Source organism: Drosophila navojoa, chromosome X (genome assembly GCF_054131105.1).
Source record: "Drosophila navojoa isolate 15081-1374.11 chromosome X, UAZ_NAV_1.0, whole genome shotgun sequence".
NCBI classification, from domain to species: Eukaryota; Metazoa; Arthropoda; class Insecta; order Diptera; family Drosophilidae; genus Drosophila; species Drosophila navojoa.
This window is the reverse complement of record NC_142895.1, coordinates 9,583,415-9,603,238: the sequence shown is the minus strand read 5'-3', so window position 1 is coordinate 9,603,238 and position 19,824 is coordinate 9,583,415. Positions and strand designations below refer to the sequence as shown.

The following is a 19,824-nucleotide window of genomic DNA, read 5'->3' as shown; positions in this document are numbered from 1 at the left end:
TTGGTGCACTTGGCGAGCGGCTGCCACAGTTGCCACAGTTGCATAACCTGTATTAGTTGTTATTACCGTTTTGTGGCATCCACGGCAACTTTCTTGGCCAGCGAATCTCCAACAATTTGCCATTGATCGATAGACCAAACGCATCGAAAGCCCTAAGCTTCGTGCACGCAAGCTTTGCCACTTGCCAAAAACAAAAAAATAAGCAAACCAAAAACAACAACAACAACAGAGACAAGACAAGAAAAAAAAGCGCAGCAAGTGGCAGCGCAGCTGGCAGCGCAGCTGGCAGCGCTGCGCCTGCAGTCAGTGCGACGCTTACAGCTCACAGCTTACAGCTTACAAGACGCACAACGCGACGGCGCAAACTTTCAGTTGCTTTCGAGCTGCACAAGACGACGGTTGGTTTTTTTTCTACCAAGCACCAGTTGCCAAACTATATAGAGAGAGCGAACGAGCGAGCGAGCAAGAGAGTCTAGAGAGCGAAACGTGAAAAGTGAAAGAAATCGTCTTCGTCTTCGTCTTCGTCTTCGTCTACAACTTCGGCTTCGGCTTCGGCTTAGCTGCGGTTGCGCGTGTGTCGCTTCGCCTTAAGCGCGTGAGAGAGAGGGAGGGAGAGCTTGAGCTGAGAGCTGCGACGCAATCGCTTTAAGCTCAGCTTCGACTTGGAGTTCGACTTCGGCTTCGACCACGAATTCAGTTGCCGTGCAGAACGCGAAGCGAACGGAACATCGCGGCTGTTCGATCACAGTTTCCATTAATTTTTTTCTTGTTTTCTCATTTTGAACACGAATTTCAATCGCGTCTAACGGTCTGACGCGCCTAACGGTACGCGCCTGGTGATCTACAAATTGTGCTCATTTAATTGCCAATTCTTTTTGTTTGCGTTTTTTTTTTTTATTTATATATGTACATATATTTGAAAGAAGATATATATAAATATATATTTTTTTATTTAGTTTTTTTTTTTTTTTGTGTGCCAAGGATAAACGAGTTGAGCGCGAACTGACACACTTTCCAGGTGCGCGCGCGCACACCTGTTTTTCCCAAATTGTACTCAATTTGGACTTATTCCTGTGCTTCTTCCATTTACCAATTCTCTCTTTACCCAGGCATGTTGAAACATTTATAACATTTGCACATTTAACAACGAGTTTCGTGTAAGCAAAGTCAGCGCAAAGCAAAGCAAATTAAATTCTGCAACAACAAAATACAACAACAATAACAACAAATTAATGTGAAAACAAATTGCAAATTCTAAGAAGGAGAAAAGTTTCCTAAACAAAAAAAAAATAAAAAACAACAACGAAACTAAAACAAACATCAGAAGCAGAAGAGGAGGACGCAGCAACAGCTGAAGATCAAGTGAAGTGAGCGACAAAATGCAACGCACGCAGTCGCAGTCGCTGCCGCTGCTGCTGCTGCTGCTGCTGCTAACGACAGCACAGACGCAGACGCAGGCGCAGGCGCAGGCGCAGAATATAGGTGAGTGTGTCAAGCGAAAGACGAAAAGACGAAAAGCCGAGAAGCGGCGAGACCAAGAAGCAGCTGCCAAGACGCAAAATACCAAAAACAAAATAAGCAAAAACCAACAACAAAAACAACAACAAAAATACCAAACAAATTTTCTCTTGCGGCTGCTGCTGCTGCTTTGGCTGCTTCTGCTGCTTTCGGCTTCATCTTTCTGTTTACTTTTTGGGCAGGGGGACTTCAAAAGTCAATTTTTTTGCATACACTTTTGTCGCCGAGTTTTTTTTTTTTTTTTGTGGATTTCCGGTTCTGGTCGAAACAAAAGCTTGTGCACCTTTTTTCCCACGTTCATAAACCGAGCAGCAGCAGCAACAATAAAAACAACAACAACAACATCAAGAGTCCAGTCAAGTGCCGGCGACTGGTCAACTTGTTGTTGTTGTTGTTGTTGCTGCTATTGTTGCCGCTCGCTTTATATCGGTCAGCTTTTGTGCTCGTTAATTGTTTCGTGGGATACGCGCGACAAATGAAATGGAGAAACGGCCAAAACTGCCCCGAGACTCATATGCATATTGCAAGTACAGTGGGCACACGCTAACCTAAACAAACTGTGAAGAGTTTCACAGAGAGGGAAAGAGAGGGAGAGAGGAGGAAAGGGTAGCACATTTATTTGGTGTATGCGTACAGTAAATATCTTATATAATGTAAACATCCTGTGAAAAATATTTGGAGATATATATTTAGTATATTGACTCTGTTTACCTGTCTACCTACAGTTCATACTCAAAAGCATGCCAGCAAATGGGGGACATATCATTTCATAGTTTTCCATTCCAGTTTTGTTTTACGATATTTCTTGAGTAAACTTTTTATTTAGTTTACTACAAAATTTGATCGAAATCTAAGCAAATATCGCTGGAATAATGAGAACTTATAGATAGATTATATACTAAGGAAACTGTGGGATTTAGAGAGTTTATAAGCATAGTCAAGATGGGACAGACTTTAGTCAATATAATATGCAATACCAATTAAAGCATTTGATAGTACTCTTTCCATACATATATGTAGTATATCTCTATGTAGTCTATAGTACATAGTCTCGATTGAAGAAACTTCTCTCTTCCCATCTATCCACTTCTCTCCGTCTCTCTATTTCTAGTCTCTATATCCAGTCCATTGCACATATAGTTTCAATTAAAATTATCTATAGATCTCCTCGCTTTATTCTCTTCATTTTGCCATTGATATTACAAGTCTCTTGACTGGCTTCTCCTGCCGTCTTAGCCAGTGTGCACTGTGCATACTACGTATGCCCCGACTATTTGGCTAGTGGGCGTGCCCGGCAATGTTGACCGCAGGAAACGGATGTTTGTTTGGGTCAGCAAGCAGAAATAGCAGAAATAGCTGCAACAGCAGCGACTGAGAGCTGGACAACCAAATGTGTCACAAGCGAAAGAGAAGGAAAAACACAAAAGACTTGGGCAACAAACTTGCTGTCGTTGCTGTTGGTGCTGTTGGTGCTGCACGTGGCAGCGTCACCTGCCTGAGAGGCAAGCAGCGCAACCTGTTGTGCCGTTCTCGTCTCCAATTACCAAACCGAGCTGCTGCACGTGGCAACAGATCGAGTTACAGTTAAACGTGCTGCGCGACAGGCAGGGTGGGCGGGGCGTAGTGCGACGCCTTGAACTTGAGAACAAAGAACAACTTACGATCGCTTTAACTTTTACTGTTATCCAAAAAGAAAAAAAAAAACAAAAAGCGTTTGGATTTCTCTTGTTTTGTTGGGGAGGTTCGTAACGAGTCCATTAAGGCATAACTCAATAGCCGTGGCAGCATAAAAGGAAATCAAAGGAACGCTAAGCGTACCTCGAGCTGGAGAACAAAACTGTCCCAAAAATTCAAATCTTATCAGCGAGGCCGAATTACCGTTAGAGGCAGGGAAACACACAAAAACTAAAACGGTGGGAAATGCTTTGTAGGAGATTAATTTAAATTACAAATCAAAAAAACAAGAGACGGAAAAGCCCGCAAGAAAATGCTAAAGCAATCAAGAAGAAACGAAATAAAAAGAGTGAAAAATGAAAAATACTGTGAGCGTTAATAGCAACAGCAACAATAACAAATTGTACAAGATATTAAAATAAAATTTACGACCAGCCAAAAAATTTCACAACAACAGCAAAACACAAGGAAAAAGCTTCAAGTTTGTTGTTGTTGTTGTTGTTGTTATTGTTGTATTTGCGTCAAATGGGAAAGTTTTTAATATATATGATATATACTTTTATAGTGATATATACATATATGTGTGTGTATCTAGTTTTTTTTTTCTCAGCACAATTGTATTTCATATTGTGTTGACAATAAGAAAAGTAAAAGTGCAAACAGAGTGAAGTGAAAAGGCAAAAAATAAGAGAAAAAGAAACAAACGAGGGGAAAAATTGAAGCATTGTGGAAGAAGCAGCAGCTGAGGCGGCGCATTACGTACCCTCCACATTAGATGATGGGATGACTGGGCTGCTATGGGTCTCCCTATACGATAATGGCCAGGGCTGATGTACCACAGCTCATGCTGATCATTAACGTAATGATCATTAAATTGCATTGCGGAAGCTGGGCGATTTTAATTGCAATGCGAAAAGCGAAGCTCGCATCTAACCAATGCAAAGATACATAACTCACTAGAGCTATTATGTTGATGCTCCATGTCGATGCCACGGCTCATTTGTGCAACACACAACACACACCACACACATGCACACACACATTTGGAGGCGTGGCACATTGTGCGCGCATGCGTGCAAGCATCAGCCTTTTGCTTTTCATCATATTATTAATATTATTTTTGTGGTCTGAGGCTAAAAACTCTCCCAAACGAGGCGGCGGCTGCCCGTGGTTGCCCTTACATAAGCGCGGCCAAACAACAAACTGGCCCAACGAGGAAGTCTAAATAAACCGAGTCGAGGAAGCCAAAAAGGCGGCAGCCGTAGGCGTGTATCACGCACTTCAGTCAGAGAAACCGCACTTGCGTTTCTCTCGATCTCCCTCTCTCTCTCTCTCTCTGTCTCTGTCTCTATCTCTCTCTCTCTCTCTGGCGGCCACCGCAACCCAGACGAGTGTCGGGGATAAGCCTCAGACCAGATGTTAAAGTATCCTTTACCCCTCATCCATTACCAGCTAGTTGCTTGCATAAGCCATCTGTTATGCAATGCACGAATAAACATACGCAAAAGTTTTAACTATCTGCTTAACATGTTCATAAATTACTATTTGCCTAGTTGTAAAAATCTCAACAGTTTTCGCATACCGAATTACATGGCTATTACTCACAATATTCTTTCGTTCGCTGATCACGAATAAAAACTTGATTCTGTTAGAAAAAAAATCAAATTCCACTTCGCAAACATTGATATATCAATTTTCAGAACTCTTCTCTGAGTTTCTTGGGAACACTGACTCTGCATTAGTTAAAAATCACAAATATTATCTGTTTATCTTCGGGAATAACGTATAAGTTAACTTAAATATTCGAATGGTATTACCCACTTCAATTTCCATAGCTTTAGCTCCAACATATCCAGAGTTTCTTGAGAACATAAGCAGCTTCAACTGAAAATCTTAAGCAAATTGCAAAAACTTCTGCACATCGTACTCACATATCAAATTTTGTAACTCCAGCTCAAATAGATGCTGAGTTCTTTGAGAACATTATTGATAATCACATATATTATCGAGTTTTAAATAAACTTACATTACAAAGTATTAGTATACCTTTACACATTACTCCCATTCCGAAATTCGCAGCTCTAGCTCAAGCAGATCCTGAGTTCTCTGAGAATATTAGTGAGAATCATTAAATTATCAGTTTTCCAATAAGTTGCTTAACCACATCTCTTTATACGCTTTTTAAATATAAATTGTGATAGCTGTAACTTTAATGGATGCTCGGTTCCATGAGAACGAACTTGCGCTTAGCTCACTTCGCTCCCTCGTTAACCTTGCACAACGCTTCAATGTTTCAGTTGCGGGAGTTACGTTAATCAGCGCTTAATGAATTTGATTAGTGTTTTCATTGATAATGAGCTCATTTGGGGAGTGCGACAAAGTGTCGAGGGCACAAGCTTTGCGCAATTGTCGCGCACTTGCTCCATGGACTGGCTCTCAATAGTCGCGCATGTTCGACATCACAACTTTACGCAATTCGAGTTCATTTTTGTTATTTTTCGGCTTTTGAATTAAATTCAGGTGCAATCTTCAGACGCCTTGGCACGTAGCGAGGGAGTGGGGCACGCTCTATGCTGTGTGTGTGTGTGTGTGTGTGTGTGTAGAGCGTGGAGTGGGGCAAGTGTGGAATGAAAATGGAAATGAGGCACTGCACAACTTGCGCAAGCTGCAAAGTGGCCTTGCCAGAGACTCGACACCAGAGAAACAAGACGTCACTTATTTAGCTGACAGTCTGTGTGGGTCGCTGATTGAGACGAAGTCAAGTCTTAGAGGGAGAGAGCGAGTGGGATTAGTCTTATGGAGAGTTACAGATTAATGCAAAAGATGGCAGCGGGAAAGCACTCTAGTTCAGTCAAATCAACTTCAGCTAGACTCTTCTATGAGAAGCCGATCGATCGATCGAAAAATCATAGATCAACAGACCCGAAGATCAAAAGTCTTTGCCTTTTCATAATATTCTCTTTTCACACCTGAACTCATAGAAGAAACAAATACAAATACAAGTTAGACAATCAGCGTTGAAAGCCTATAAAAATCAAAGCTGGACATAATGAAACATTGATCACTGATCAAAAGAATCACGATCAGTCTGTCAGCTCGACAAAAGCCATGCATAGAAATGCTTTAATAAATGAAAACTCGAGCAGTTATACAAATGTAGTCTTTGTTCATGCAGATCAAAGATCACAGTAACGATCAATCTTACGTAACGATGCTCAACGAGTTTTCAGAAGATTATGTAAACTTAATATGTTAGCATAGTACGACTAAACAGTTATATACATATGTGCATAATTTATAGAATGTAAAAGTTTTCTAAATTTAACTCTAGAAACTTTAATAAAATTGTAATAAATACAAATCAAATTTGATTAAGTAGTTTTCATTATAGACTAGTGAAATTCGAATGGACTGTTTTAACGATCATGGAATATTTATAAATAGATTTTCATAGAAATTTCTGGTTTGCATATAATATATGCTATTTGCCAGATTATCAGACAGAAATTTTCTACAAAGCTGCACTTACGTCAACTCGCTAGAGAAGAAGATTTAATGCATATACATACATATATTACTGGTATACATATATACATACATATTTATATACATGAGCTTATGCATTTGCATTCCGTCGAGTTTTAGGTTTTTGTTTTTGTTTCTTTTCTTTTTTTTTTTTGTATTTTTGTGAGGTGCAGCTCATTTGTATGGAATGCTCATTATAGCCATATGAAATATCAGCTGCAGTTGAATATTTATTTCGATGAGCACACACACACGCATGCACACCTGCGCACAGAGCGAGTGACATATACACACGCATGCATAGTAAAACTTTCGCGTTCGTTGCCTAAGTCATTCGTTTGGCGCTGTGCGAAGAAATTGTAATGTGTGTCGCAGTGAAATGCGCGGAAAGTGAAACTAAGCATCTAATAAATAAATGAAATTGTTTGCTATTAGTAGCGCATTTAAATGACAACAACAACAACATTAACAACAACAACAAGCAACATGAAAGCTGAAAGGCAAAAAAAAATAGAGGTGTAGCTTATGTCTGGACGACAGAATTTATGCGCTTTTTAATTTAATTAATTGTAATGAATGTGAGTGTGTGCTGTTGTTGCCTTTGTTGTCGTTGTTGTTGCTGTTGTTGTTGTTGCTGGCATTTTGAAATAAGCTGGCAACAATTGGCCCGCTGGCTGAGTGGCACCTGATTCATGACTCGTTTCGCAGCCATCAATGCCACAAGGCGAACGCCATCGAAATTGTTATAAATAATTGCCTTTTGTTAATAACTTTAAATGCTCGCCGTGCGTGTGTGTGAGTGTGTGTGTGTGCGTTTCGTCACTGGCCCACTAAAAACTAAAAAATTAAATAAAAATAAAAGCAAAGCAAAGCTGTTGCAATTGCCATAAAATCGACTGCCAAATGCGTTGCAGCTGAAAATTGAACTTGAAGCTGAAGCTGAAGTTGAGGCACAGCAGCTGCCTACAATTATCGATATTTATCGATTGCAATGAATGCAGGCACTTGAAGTAAAAGAAATCTTTCGCCAATTACCATCACAAATTTGAATCTGAGCTGACAGAGGCTTAACTCATTTTTATGGCAAAAATGAGTTGTGCTTGACTACATAATACCCTGTACTTTTGGACAATTGACTTAAATATTTTATAAGCAACTCATAATCACATATTTTATTTGCTCTAAACTTTTGCCTATGGCTCAGTCTCCATTCAATGTCTTCATCTCAGTTTTGTTCGAGCTTAGCTGAATTCGAATTAAAATATTTTATATTTAAATCAACTTTTTTCCAAAATTCATAATTATTAATTCAATTTTTTACCAAGTCGAAATTGGCATATAAACAAAGCTTTGTGACTTCTAATCAACAGGAGAACAAAAAAATGTCGATCCCGCCTGCCAAAAAACTGCAGATCTTCAGCATAAACGTTTACAGTTCTGCTTATAATTTTGTGATAAATAGCTGTATCTAAATGGCTCTTTCTCTAGCTAAATACTAGTCATACCTTTTGTTTATATTTGTAGAAACAGTCAAAACCTATTTCACTCAAAAAGCATTCAATTTCGAATTCGGCAAGAGTTGAACTCGCTCTTATGTCTTTTTTTTTTCGCATTGCTCAAGATCTTTCGATATCGCAACTTTCACAACAGGTAGCAAAAAAAAAACTCAAATAAAAAACATAAATAAATTATATATTTATATATAAACACATATACATGCAGAAACAATGCGAAGGCAGCGCCCACACTCACACACACACACACACACACACATGCCAGAAGAATGTTGGGCCGCACTTGTTGTGGGTGAAAGCCAAGCCCATGCCACACAGCCACACAAACACTCGCACATACACAGAGTCGCACACATGTGACTAGTGACTAGACATGGCCATAACTTGATCTAGCATAGGCCCATTGATTTTGCACCACTGTGCAGCAGCTGCTGCTTGAGCCACTCGGGCTATAACAATAACAATTGCCATAGATTAGCGCCCGAATGGGACGTTGCCTTAAGAAGTGCATTACAGTATACATATATGTATGTATGTGTGTGTGTGTGCTGTGTATGTGTGTGTGTATGCATATATGCCCATGCATGTGCCCGACTAATTGCATACATGCTCTTGCACTTGGACTCTAGCTAATGCATGGCTAATGCTGAGCAATTGCTTTTGCACTGCAACATCATCATCATCATCATCATCATCACAATCATGATGATTGTTGTTGTTCATTATGTTAGCAAGTTCAATGGCCGTTGGCTTATCCACAGCAATCGGAAGTGTGGATGACGCTGCGCTTCCAATCAATAAACGCGGCAACAACACTTGCCACACATGAGCAATTGTTGCTGCTGCTTGTGGGGCGTTTATGCTGCTGCTGTCTGTTCAGCTGCAGTCAGCCAACAGCAGCGTGTTGTTGTTGATTTCATAATGTTTGCTCTTGTTGCTGCTGCTGCTGCTGCTGCTGCTGCCAGCGGCAACTGTCTAGCGGTAAATAGCGAACGATTGGAATGCCAGCAACAGCATATGCACAAAAACCGAAGCGCCAGCAACAGCAACAATGATGGCAGCGAAATAACATTTGTTTTATAATCAAGGCACGCCAGCAACACAAGAACAGCAACAACAACAACAACCACAGCAACAGTGACTAAAGTGAAATTTTCATAATAATTCGAAACGCCGTCCGCTGACTGCTAAACTGCTTCTAATTTTCACTCCAAGGCGTTGCCAGTTGCCAGTTGCCAGTTGCTGTTGCTGTTGTTGCTGTAAATGATGTTGCTGTTGTTCATTTGCATAGCGCGCGTTGACAAAAAGTTTTTACTTTATGAACTTTGCCGAGGAGAAAGGCCAACAGCAACAACAACAACAAAAACACATTTGTTATATTTATGTTGCTGTTGTGGTTGCTGTTGCTGCTGTTGTTCCTGTTGTTGCTGCTGTTGCCTATTTTTTTCTCTATTGTAATTCTTAATGCCTTTTGCTTGACTCTTATGCAAATGATTTGAGCCAAGCCAAGCAAGTTCTACAGTCAAATTCGTATATGTTGTTGCTGCTGCTCATTCCCACATTTAGGAGAGAAACAAAACAAAAAATTGTGCGACGCCTGCCAAAACAAAACCACAAAAATGCCAGGAGACAAAAAAAAAAGCAGCAAAAAGTCAAGAGTTAACCAAAAAAAGTATCCAAGCAACAGCAACAACAACAACAACAATGCGAAAAAATCTTTGCGGCGTGTGCAACAAATTAGGCACAAACCAAAAATAAATTCAAAAAAAAAAGACAGCAACATCTAATGATATATTGCTAGCGCACAGCAGCAACAACAATGCGGCACACACAGCAACTGCAACGAGAACGATTCTCAACAACAACAACAACAGCACACACACACACACACACACACACACGCAGAGCACGAGCCGTGAAGTGAGCTGAGCTTAGATATTGCTGCTGCCTGCCTGCAATTGCAGGTGTTTTCGCAGCTGCTGCTGTCAAACACACACACAGACACACACACACACATACGCGTGCATTTGGGCTCGTCTTGACCCAGTTTGTGTCAGAGAAGGACGAGTGCAGGCAGCAGTCGCAGCCGCAGTCGCAGCAGCAACAGTTGCTGCTGCCAACACCTTTCTTTCCGCGCTTGCACATTGATTTGCTGGCTTGACTTGGAATGCGGTCAACTGGCAAACGGCTGCGAGCAGAACCAACAGCATCAGCCACAGCAGCAACAGCATCAGCAGCAGCAGCAGCAACAGCAGCAACCGAGCTTTGGTCAATGTCGTAGCCAATTGTTGCCGTTGCTTGGCCTTGCTTTGCTGCTTTAGCGGCAATCAAGCGTTTCCTTTGGCGGCAAAAGTGCCGCAAAATCGTATCGAACCTGTTATATGCCCATATACCCATCTCTATCACTCTCTCCCTGCCCATCTCTCTCTCTCTCTTTCTCTCTCTTTCTCTCTGTCTCTGCCTCTGTTTGTCTCTCTGTATCCATCTCTCTCATGTGCTGTCTGGGCTCTACTTTCGAGCGAGACCTTGTCAACAGTTGTGGCACAGGTGAAAGATGTTGCTGCTGTGCTCGATGCTGTCATTGTCTATTGCTGTTGCTGTTGTTGTTGCTGTTGCTGGTTCTTAGTCTGTGCGTTTTATATAACTGTTTAAGCATGAAAATTTTATTGTTGTTGTCTGCGTCTGGCCGCCTATGTTGCTGCTGTTGTTGTTGTGCGTACCGTTACATAAATGCCTAGAGCCAGCAGCAGCAGCAGCAGCAGCAACAACAATGTAGAAGAAGACGGCTAGAAGTCAAGACAAGTCAGCGCATGTTTATTTAATGCGCTTAACAGCTTTTAGCCGGACAACGACTCTTAGACATGCTACAAAGTGACTAGCTAGCCCTCTCTCTCTCTCTCTCTCTCTCTCTCTCTCTTACTGCCTCTCTCGCTCTCTTTCTGTGCGTTGTTCTCGATTGATGTCTCAATTCTGAACTTGAGCGGAAGTACAAATCAAAAGACTTAGGCAACAAACTTGCAATTACTTGCGCACACACACACACACAGAAAGAAACAAAAGGCAATTGCGAAATGGTTTTTTAACGAGCTGCTGCTAATTTTTTTGCCCGCCAGCAACCAAATGCAGCTGCAGCAGCAACAGCAACAGTGCCACCACCACCACCAACAACAACTTCTACTAACTGGGTCAGGCAGCGTCTGCTTCAAGAAGCAGCTTAAATGAAATTCTCGAAAACCGGCCAAGTGAAGCAACGCGCCAATTTATGTAAATCCAAAACCAATCAGCCTCAAACGGCAACAACAGCAACAACGGCAACGGCAACAGCAACAGCATCGTCATCATTATCATCATTATGAGCGCTGATAGTCTAACGGTTTAAACCGTTTCTGATTTGACAAACAACAACAGCAGCCGCATTCGAAGTGGAATGAATACACAAAGCTGAAGCGCGTAGCTAGCTAGCATTGCCTAGGAAAATTATTTTCCATATACCCTATAGACTAGGTAGAAGGTCTATGCTCTGGTAGGTAGAAGCTCTGTGCTAATCAGCCTCAAGCACCTTCGCCTCGTTATTCAGTTCGAGAAACAACTTAAAACGCTCCGAGCTCATTGCACTGAAGAATCATTGAATGTTCTTATATAACTCGTAGCATTTGGTAGAGAAAAATACGCTTAAATGACCAAGTTCCGAGTGTTAACTGTGTAAGAAGAGTTCTCTGTAATTAGGTTAATGAAAAAGGAGCAACCGGTTCGCCAAACGGCCTTATAGATGTGGTATTATATAAACTGAAAGCTAGGGGCCATAGTTGGGATGATAAAGAAATTAATAATCATGATGATAATCGTAATGAAGTTAGCAATGACAATGATAATGAAATTGACTGTGAGCAGGACAATGATATGATATTTAGATTGACTGTGACAATGATACTGATAATGATTGGCTGATGATAATGATAATGTTTATGTTAATGGCAATTGTGATTTTGATAGTTGTCAATTATGATAATAATGATAATGAGAGTGAAATCGATTTTTGTCTTAATGAGATTGAAATTGCCCATGATAATGATAATCAAATTGAAGCTGATGATAATGTCAATGCAAACCATAATAAATTTGGAATTAATTATAAAAATATTAATGATTATGATAATGACTATAATAATGCTATTGACAATGATAATTATAATCAATTATAATAATGATGATGATAATGAGATGAGCAATGAATGATACATTGCTAGGCTGCTGATTAATAATGCCAATTAATCCTTTACGTAGTTCGAGTCTTTCCCATGGCTTCTCCCAGGGCATCCGCTAGTCTTGCATGCTTCATGCCCCCAGCTGCTCTGCGCGCGCAGCTCAGCACGATATCTTCAAAATTAGTTGGCCCATGAATCATTGCGGCTTACAAGCAAAGCTCCCTCTGTTCCCTGGCCCGAATGCGTTGCTGGCCTCAGCTAAGCAGAGAGCCGACTGTGGGCAGCCTAGAAAAGAAAAGGGAAAACCTTTGTAATGGGCGCATCTTTTTGGACATGCTGCGCTTTTCACTTGCCGCCGTTGCTGCTGCTGTTGCTGTGTGTTGCTGTTGCCGTTTGGCTGTTGCTGCTGAACTATCTCAATTGGGTCATCAGCCAAGGCAAATGTTTGCTTTCCTTTGGCCGCACTTGCACTTTTCAATTTCGTAATTGAAGCCAGCAGTGAAGAAACTGAAGCACACAGCGAAGAAAACGATGATAGAGAGAGAGAGAGAGAGAGACGCCAAAGACGCTGAAGCTGAAGCTGAGGCTGAGGCAGCGGAACTGAAACTTTTTGTGCCGCTTCTGCAGCAGCAACCGAAGCGTGGGCGTTGAGCAATCAGCGCATGACGCGACCTACTGCAAGTCGCACAGCAGTTGCCCTCAGTTCGACATACAAGCGCCCCTCTCTCTCTCTCTCTCACACACACACACACACACACACTGTCTAAGTGGGTCCCCTATCTTATTAGCTCGAGGTGGGCGTGGTCAAGCGAGCTGACAAATTCACACGCAAACCGAAGACAGCGGCCAGAAAATATGCTAATTGCAAGGCAGAGACAGCTCCACTTACGCCTAGCCCAACCCACCCCCCCTCCCCACGACAGCCCCTGCCCCCGCGCTCATTATCCACTCTGCAGGCAATTAGGCTGCATTTCTCTTATTGTTGTTGCTGCTGCTGTTGTTGTTGTTGTTGTTGTTGAAATTTAGCGACCCATACGCAAATTGTTGTCGTCGTCGCACGGAATGCGAATTGTTTTGTGAGTCTCAGCCACAAGTTGCACTGCCCATTTGGCTGCAAATGGAAAGCGTCGTGCAGTCAGCAATTAGCTTATGAAGTGGCTGCAGCACGAGGGGAGCGAGGGGGCTAAATGGCTCTAGCCACACAGCTGCTTATTAAAGTTCAGTGTTCAGTGCTCAGAAAATGCTCAAAAATGCACGCTGAGGAGTGGCTGTTGTTGAAAGCTCAAATGAACTAGTTCTTCTGCTCAATTTGTTGTTTTCTAAGCACCAAATTGAACTAAATTGCATATATTTCCTATACAGATTCGTTTTGCTTTTCAACCAAACTGGAACTAGTTCACTATAGTTAGTAAGTGATAGAACTAGTTCATTAGTTTACATATACAAGCTTAGAATGCTCACCGACTTCAATCAACTACTTAATTTGCATCAATTTTTATTCTCTTTGCCAAACCAGCAAAGTTTTAATCTTTGGCTCATATGAACTAGTTCATTTGCAGATATTCTTGGCAAACTAACTGTTTGCAAAACTTGTGACTCTTCCGCTTAAAACCTTTTGCTTAAATTAACCAGTTTGCGAAATACAATAATGTTCAACTAAACTAGTTCTTTGTTCTAGCTCCGTTTTGCTAGTCTGAACTTGGAGTGAGTCTCATACCTCTCATTGCATAGATTGACTGAGTGAGTCATCGTACAGCCGGTTGCGTTTCACACAGTTGGGCGCATAGTTCATTGAACTAGTTCCACAGTTCACACTAACTAATTGACTGACTGATCAACGTGCAATTCAATTCACATTCAATTAACATTTCACCTGCGAAAAGAGCAACAGCAACAGCAGCAACAACAATGGCAATAGCTATAGCTATACATACCCCTTTGGCCGCCACCCCCCCCCCTTCCCCCTCCCCACATGTTCTGCTGCATTGTTTGTGGCCTTGCTGACCCGGCTGGCCGGTGTGCGAAGCTTTCGCTTTTTATTTGTGCTTCTCTAGCTTGATGAATGCTTTTTATCTGTAATTTGTTTAACTGACTGCCCAGTGCCCCATCTGACCCACCTCCCCCCCCCCCCCCCCCCCCCCCACATGCCCTCCTCTCCCAGCACACGCACAACTTATTTTGGGCTTGTGCAAACAATTCGATATTTCAATGCAGCAAAGCAACTGTTGCTGTTGGTCAATTCGTAGCAGCAACAACAACAACAGACGCAGCTGCCTCGAACTGTTATATTTTTATGGCTCATTATTATTGTTAGCATGATTAACATTATTATGACGTTTATTGTGTTTATTATGAATAATATGCGTTGATTTTTATTGCATTTACGAAAAACTCGAAAGAAAAACGTGGAAGAAAAACGAAAAATGTTGTTGCTGCGTCTTTTGTTTTCAACAAATTGCTCTTGTTGTCACTGCCCACTAGCGTGTGTGTGTGTGTGTGTGCCTGCTTATATATGTATATATTTATGTATATATAGTTATAGCTTTATATGCGGGCTATCACTTTCACTAGGCTGGCGCACGTAGAAAGCCAAATGAAAGCAAAGGCAACAAACGAAAACCAAACAAAAAGCTGACAACAAAACGTTGCACGTTGCGGCAGGTAACAACAACAACAGCAACAGCAACTAGCCCTATGAAGCACGTATATATATATGTATGTAGATAAGTATGTATAGGTATATACATCTGCTTCCATGCTTGGCTGACGCCTTGGCTCAACCTTTTTCCTAGCTCACATCGGGAAGCAGTTCACCGGCTCCAGCTTCAGTTCCAGTTCCAATTTCTTTGCGCTTTTCTGTTGTTGTTGCTTTTTGTTTTGTGTTCGGCTCGTTTGAGCGCACAGCGTGGGAGTTACAGTGAAGCCTGGCTGTGTAACTGAAACTGAAATTGAAAATTAATTCATGAACTTGATTTCTTAATTTTGTTGTTGCTTTTTCTCAGTTTCTCTCTCTCTCTCTCTCTCGCTCTCTCTCTCTTTCTCCATCTCTCCCCATCTTTAGCTCTGTTCATTTTCCGCTATATTTTGTTTTGTTTTATGAATTTAAATTTAGCTGCACTGATTTGATTAGTGCCGCCAGCAACAGGCAGCAGGCAGCAGACAACAGACAACAGCAACAGACAACTTGCAACAGCAACAGGCGGCACTGGGTGAGGGGCAGGCAACGGGCAATAGGCAACCGTTATGATGAAATTGCTCGACATTGATTGTATAAGCAGCGGCGACTGTCTGCCACTTGCAACTGGCCATAGCACGCCAGCAACTATTGCTGCTGCTGCTGTTGCTGCTGCTGCAGCTGCTTGGAAAGTTGCATTGGTCAAATGATGCTGCAGTTATTCGAGCATTTATGGCATGACTGAATGCCCAAGACTGTGCACAGTCCATAAAGCAAGCGCTGCCTAATGAGCTGCCAGCTGTGTGCAGCATGAAATGACATACACAGCAGCAACAGCAACAGCAGCAGCAGCAGCAACAGCAGCAGCAACAACAACAACTGCTCAGAACTTCAGCTTCAGCAGTGTGCATCGGTTGAATGATAATGTTTAGCTTGGAATTTGCAGTCGACACGACAGCAACATCTAACTGACTCATATATGGAGCAGCAGCAGCAGCAGCAGCAGCAACAGTAACAGCAACAGCAACAACATCATGATCTATGGCCAGCGGTCAGCAGCAATTCAAAGCCGAATGATGAACAGACGCCTCAGACGTCATGACATGCAAATGCGCCTGGGAACTAACTAAATTGAAAATATAATCACTGAATAGCAATAGCAACAACAGCAGCAGCAACAACAACAACAGCAACAATTGTTAGACATTTTGCATACATTACGCTGTTGGCAAATCTCACAGCTCTTAAGTTATTCAGGCCTGTTGTTGGCTGCTTGCTAATGAAGTAAGAAAGGTTTTTATTTACTAAAAACAGCAACAACAACAACTACAAATACAACAGCAACAATAGCCATGAAATCTTAGCTTATAACACTTGATAAGACGCTAAGATTAATTGTCAATCAGCATAAAAATTTACAATTTGCCAACAATCAAATTTGCTGAGATAAAAACGCTCTTAGACGTGCCTAACTTCCACCTAAAAGCGTGGAATTTAAATGGAATTTCATTATAATTCTTTTGAAAATGTTGCAATGGATATAAGAGATACCCTATATCTCTTAACAAAGTTCTTGGTAAATATCTAGTACAAACTTCTGCTGGAAATCTCTTAGGAACTCCTGTTGATAATCTCTTGAGAGTTGGAACTAGCATTTCCACGACTTGAAGTGGAATGGAAGTGAAAATAAAATTAAAAAATCTCTAAATTTCAAGTCCATACTAAAGATTTCATTGAGTTTCAATTTAAAAAATTTTCCAATTTTAACAAAAATTTATAAAATATAACTAAAGCTACAGTTGAGACTATCTATTAACTATATATATTTTATCACAGTACGCCATCATCAGTATCATCATCAGGGCTACTACAAGTCCACTTGCTCACTCTTATTTTTACAGGGTATTCAGTTTAGATCACTTCGATTCCACTCAAGTGTCATTCGATATGTGAATATGTTCAATGATGTGAATCGAGCACGAATATTTAATGTTTTCTAATTTATGCAATCATAATGCGCTCCAGCCACGCCCACACAGCAGCCCTATTCATATGGTATTGCACTGTTGGCAAGCTTTCGCCTTGTGCTTGACAGTTGTTGTTGTTGTCACTGTTGTCGCTGTTGCTGTTATTGTTGTTGTTGCAGCAATATTCTCACGCTTTGCATTGACAGCAATTGCAAGCGGACAACGACGGCGAGCTGAGAACATTTTGCAATGCTGAATTGTTGGCATTTTTGAGGCGTTTCGCTAACGCCAGCGAGTGGAGCTACAAAATGCCCAACAACAACAACAACAACAACAGCAACAACAACAAGAAGAAGAACAGCCAAACTGGAACGGAACTTGCTTAATTGCCCAGCGCAAAGCCATTGGGGAGCTCTGGCCACAGTTAGCCAGTTAACTTGGCCAGCTTGGCCAGCTTGGCCAGCTTGGCTAGCTTGGCTAGTTGACCAGCTTGGGAATTTGACAGGTTGTTGGCCGACAAATGTCGACATCGTCGCATTTTATGAGTTACCCACAGCTAAGCAGCCCGTAGGATCTGCATTGGAAATGCATTTGAATGCCGAACACCTGTTGAAATAATATCCGCCATGAAATTAGTTTCGCACAATCTGGGTTTTTGTTGGCCCGGCCACAGAAATGTGTTAATTGATCTGCAGTTAAGACTCTATGCAGCTGAGCGGTCCAAGCAGCAGCTGAATGGAATAGACGCTGGAGTTTTTACTTTGCACTTCGAATAGCAAAGCTTCATCTGAATTGTGCGATTGTCTGAGGTAGAAGTTTTCCTCCAAGATCCGATAGTTGAATGTTGTTAAGTCATACACGTGAAATATGTTTGAACTGGTTGTTGCACAGCCTAAGGCCTAGATTAGCTAATCAACTTGATGGGCTAACCTGAGGGTCAAGTTTAATGCCTGAGCTAACACATCCATCGCCCATTTCGATTAAAGATTTGTATAAGAGGGATCTATCCAGATGTGCTCTAGGCTGCAAGGCGCTCGGGTCAACCCATCGAAAGCATATCTAGTAATGTTGTGCTACCCTAAGTCTCCTCTATGATTCCCATAATAATTTCAATAATAATTCAAAATTAGGCTAAGCCATCGACTAATCAGCTAAATTAAGAAATCAATCAGAGACCCCTAAATGAAACTGTTTAAAGACCCCAAGGCCCGAAGATCTTTTTGTTATTGATGAACTTTTAATATGCGTCTCAAAGTTCTCTTGCATAAATGAATATTAATGCTCAATCAAATATTATCAAAATATGCTTCAGCTTAACTAATATCCCTCTCTCCCTCTCTCTCTCTTTCTAGATGAAGGCTGCAGCTTTCCGGGCTCTCCGGCGCACAGCAGTGTTGTCTTCACGAATGCGAATCTAACGCAGGGCACCGTCGCCTCCTACAGCTGCGAGCGTGGCTTTGAGCTGCTGGGACCCGCCAGACGTGTCTGCGACAAGGGTCAATGGGTGCCAGAGGGTATACCGTTCTGTGGTAAGTACAGCTACACTAACAGTTACCCTACACAAAGCCCACTAGGCAACTCATATGATATTGACTAGCACATACCCTAAAAACCTAAAAAGAAAACTCTAAGACTTGTTATGTGATAAACCTTCTAGGCTAAGCATTATGTATAATACCCCAAATACCCCACTCACTGATAATATGCATGCACAGTCGATCATAGCCATGTATGCAAATTATACAGGGTATGCAGGAGTCTGCTACTGCCATATAGTGCACGATTGCGTGACCCCACCCTCTAGGCCTTTTCAATTGTGAAGTGCCTGCTGTAAACAAAAGACTTAAGACACAAACTTGCCGCAGTCAATTGGCCCGTTGAGCATTTGGAGCTTCAATTAGCACCTTCTGCTTCATCATCAACATCTTTTTCGGCATCTTCAACCTAGCTGACTGCCCAAAACGAAGGCACATGTGCTCTCCATATGTGCACACAACTTTCACCAACGACAACGACAACGTTCTCAATGATACACGCGCCATCGGAATTCCAATTTCCAAAAAAAAAAAAAAAAAAAACCGAAATCCAATTCCAATTCCAAATGCAAAGTGAAACATGATTAACACGACGCACAATTTGGCCTGTATATGAGTGTGTGTGTGTGTCCACATGTGTGTGTGTGTATTCTCGATGAAAGGCGGAACATACGGCAACAGCAACATGTCCGATCGAAATGCGAGTTGAACATTGAACGTAACGATTTGACCCACATTTTCAGTAGTTCGTTTGTTGATCTTTTTTTTCATTTTAACTCGTCTCAAACACCACGAAAAAATTGTATGGAAAAAAAAAAACGAAACACAACAAAAATAATGTTCTAAGTGAATTAGACTAGACTGCAACTTCCGCCCGTTAGGCAAACAACGTGAAAATTGATTGACAGCAGCCACGGCTCACGCAAGTCGTGCTCGAATCGAAACTGAAATGGATGGAATACAAAATAGAAATTTCAATTTAAGTCAAACTAGTTTCAAATGTAGCTTAAGATCAATTAAATTTTGATCGAAATGAAAGCTGCAATTGAAACAGAGTTGAACTGAAATTGAATAGAAATTAAATTCAAATTTAAGTTCGGTGCAAATTGAATGAAATCTAAAGGGAAATTGTAAGAAAATTTAATAAGATTAAATGTAAAAACTAATGAGTTGAATATCAGATAAAATTCTGATTTAATTGTTTAGATTGAC

The 19,824-nt window shown here is 41.3% G+C and overlaps 1 protein-coding gene across 3 annotated transcripts in view; it reads left to right on the top strand.

Moving 5' to 3' along the window:
* The first annotated feature begins 436 nt into the window (after window positions 1-436).
* LOC108655778 (uncharacterized) overlaps window positions 437-19,824 on the top strand; it is a 30,968-nt gene continuing 11,580 nt past the window's right edge. Inside the window, exons 1-3 of one of the 3 annotated variants that reach the window (XR_016197356.1) lie at window positions 437-825; window positions 1,110-1,482; window positions 18,430-18,606. Coding sequence is in view for 2 of the 3 variants with exons in the window: in XM_018107576.3 (XP_017963065.1) it covers window positions 1,380-1,482; window positions 18,430-18,606 (280 nt within the window). In the remaining variant the exon portion in view is untranslated. The remainder of the gene's footprint in view (window positions 826-1,109; window positions 1,483-18,429; window positions 18,607-19,824) is intronic. The other 2 variants (XM_018107576.3, XM_018107575.3) reach the window with 2 other exon arrangements.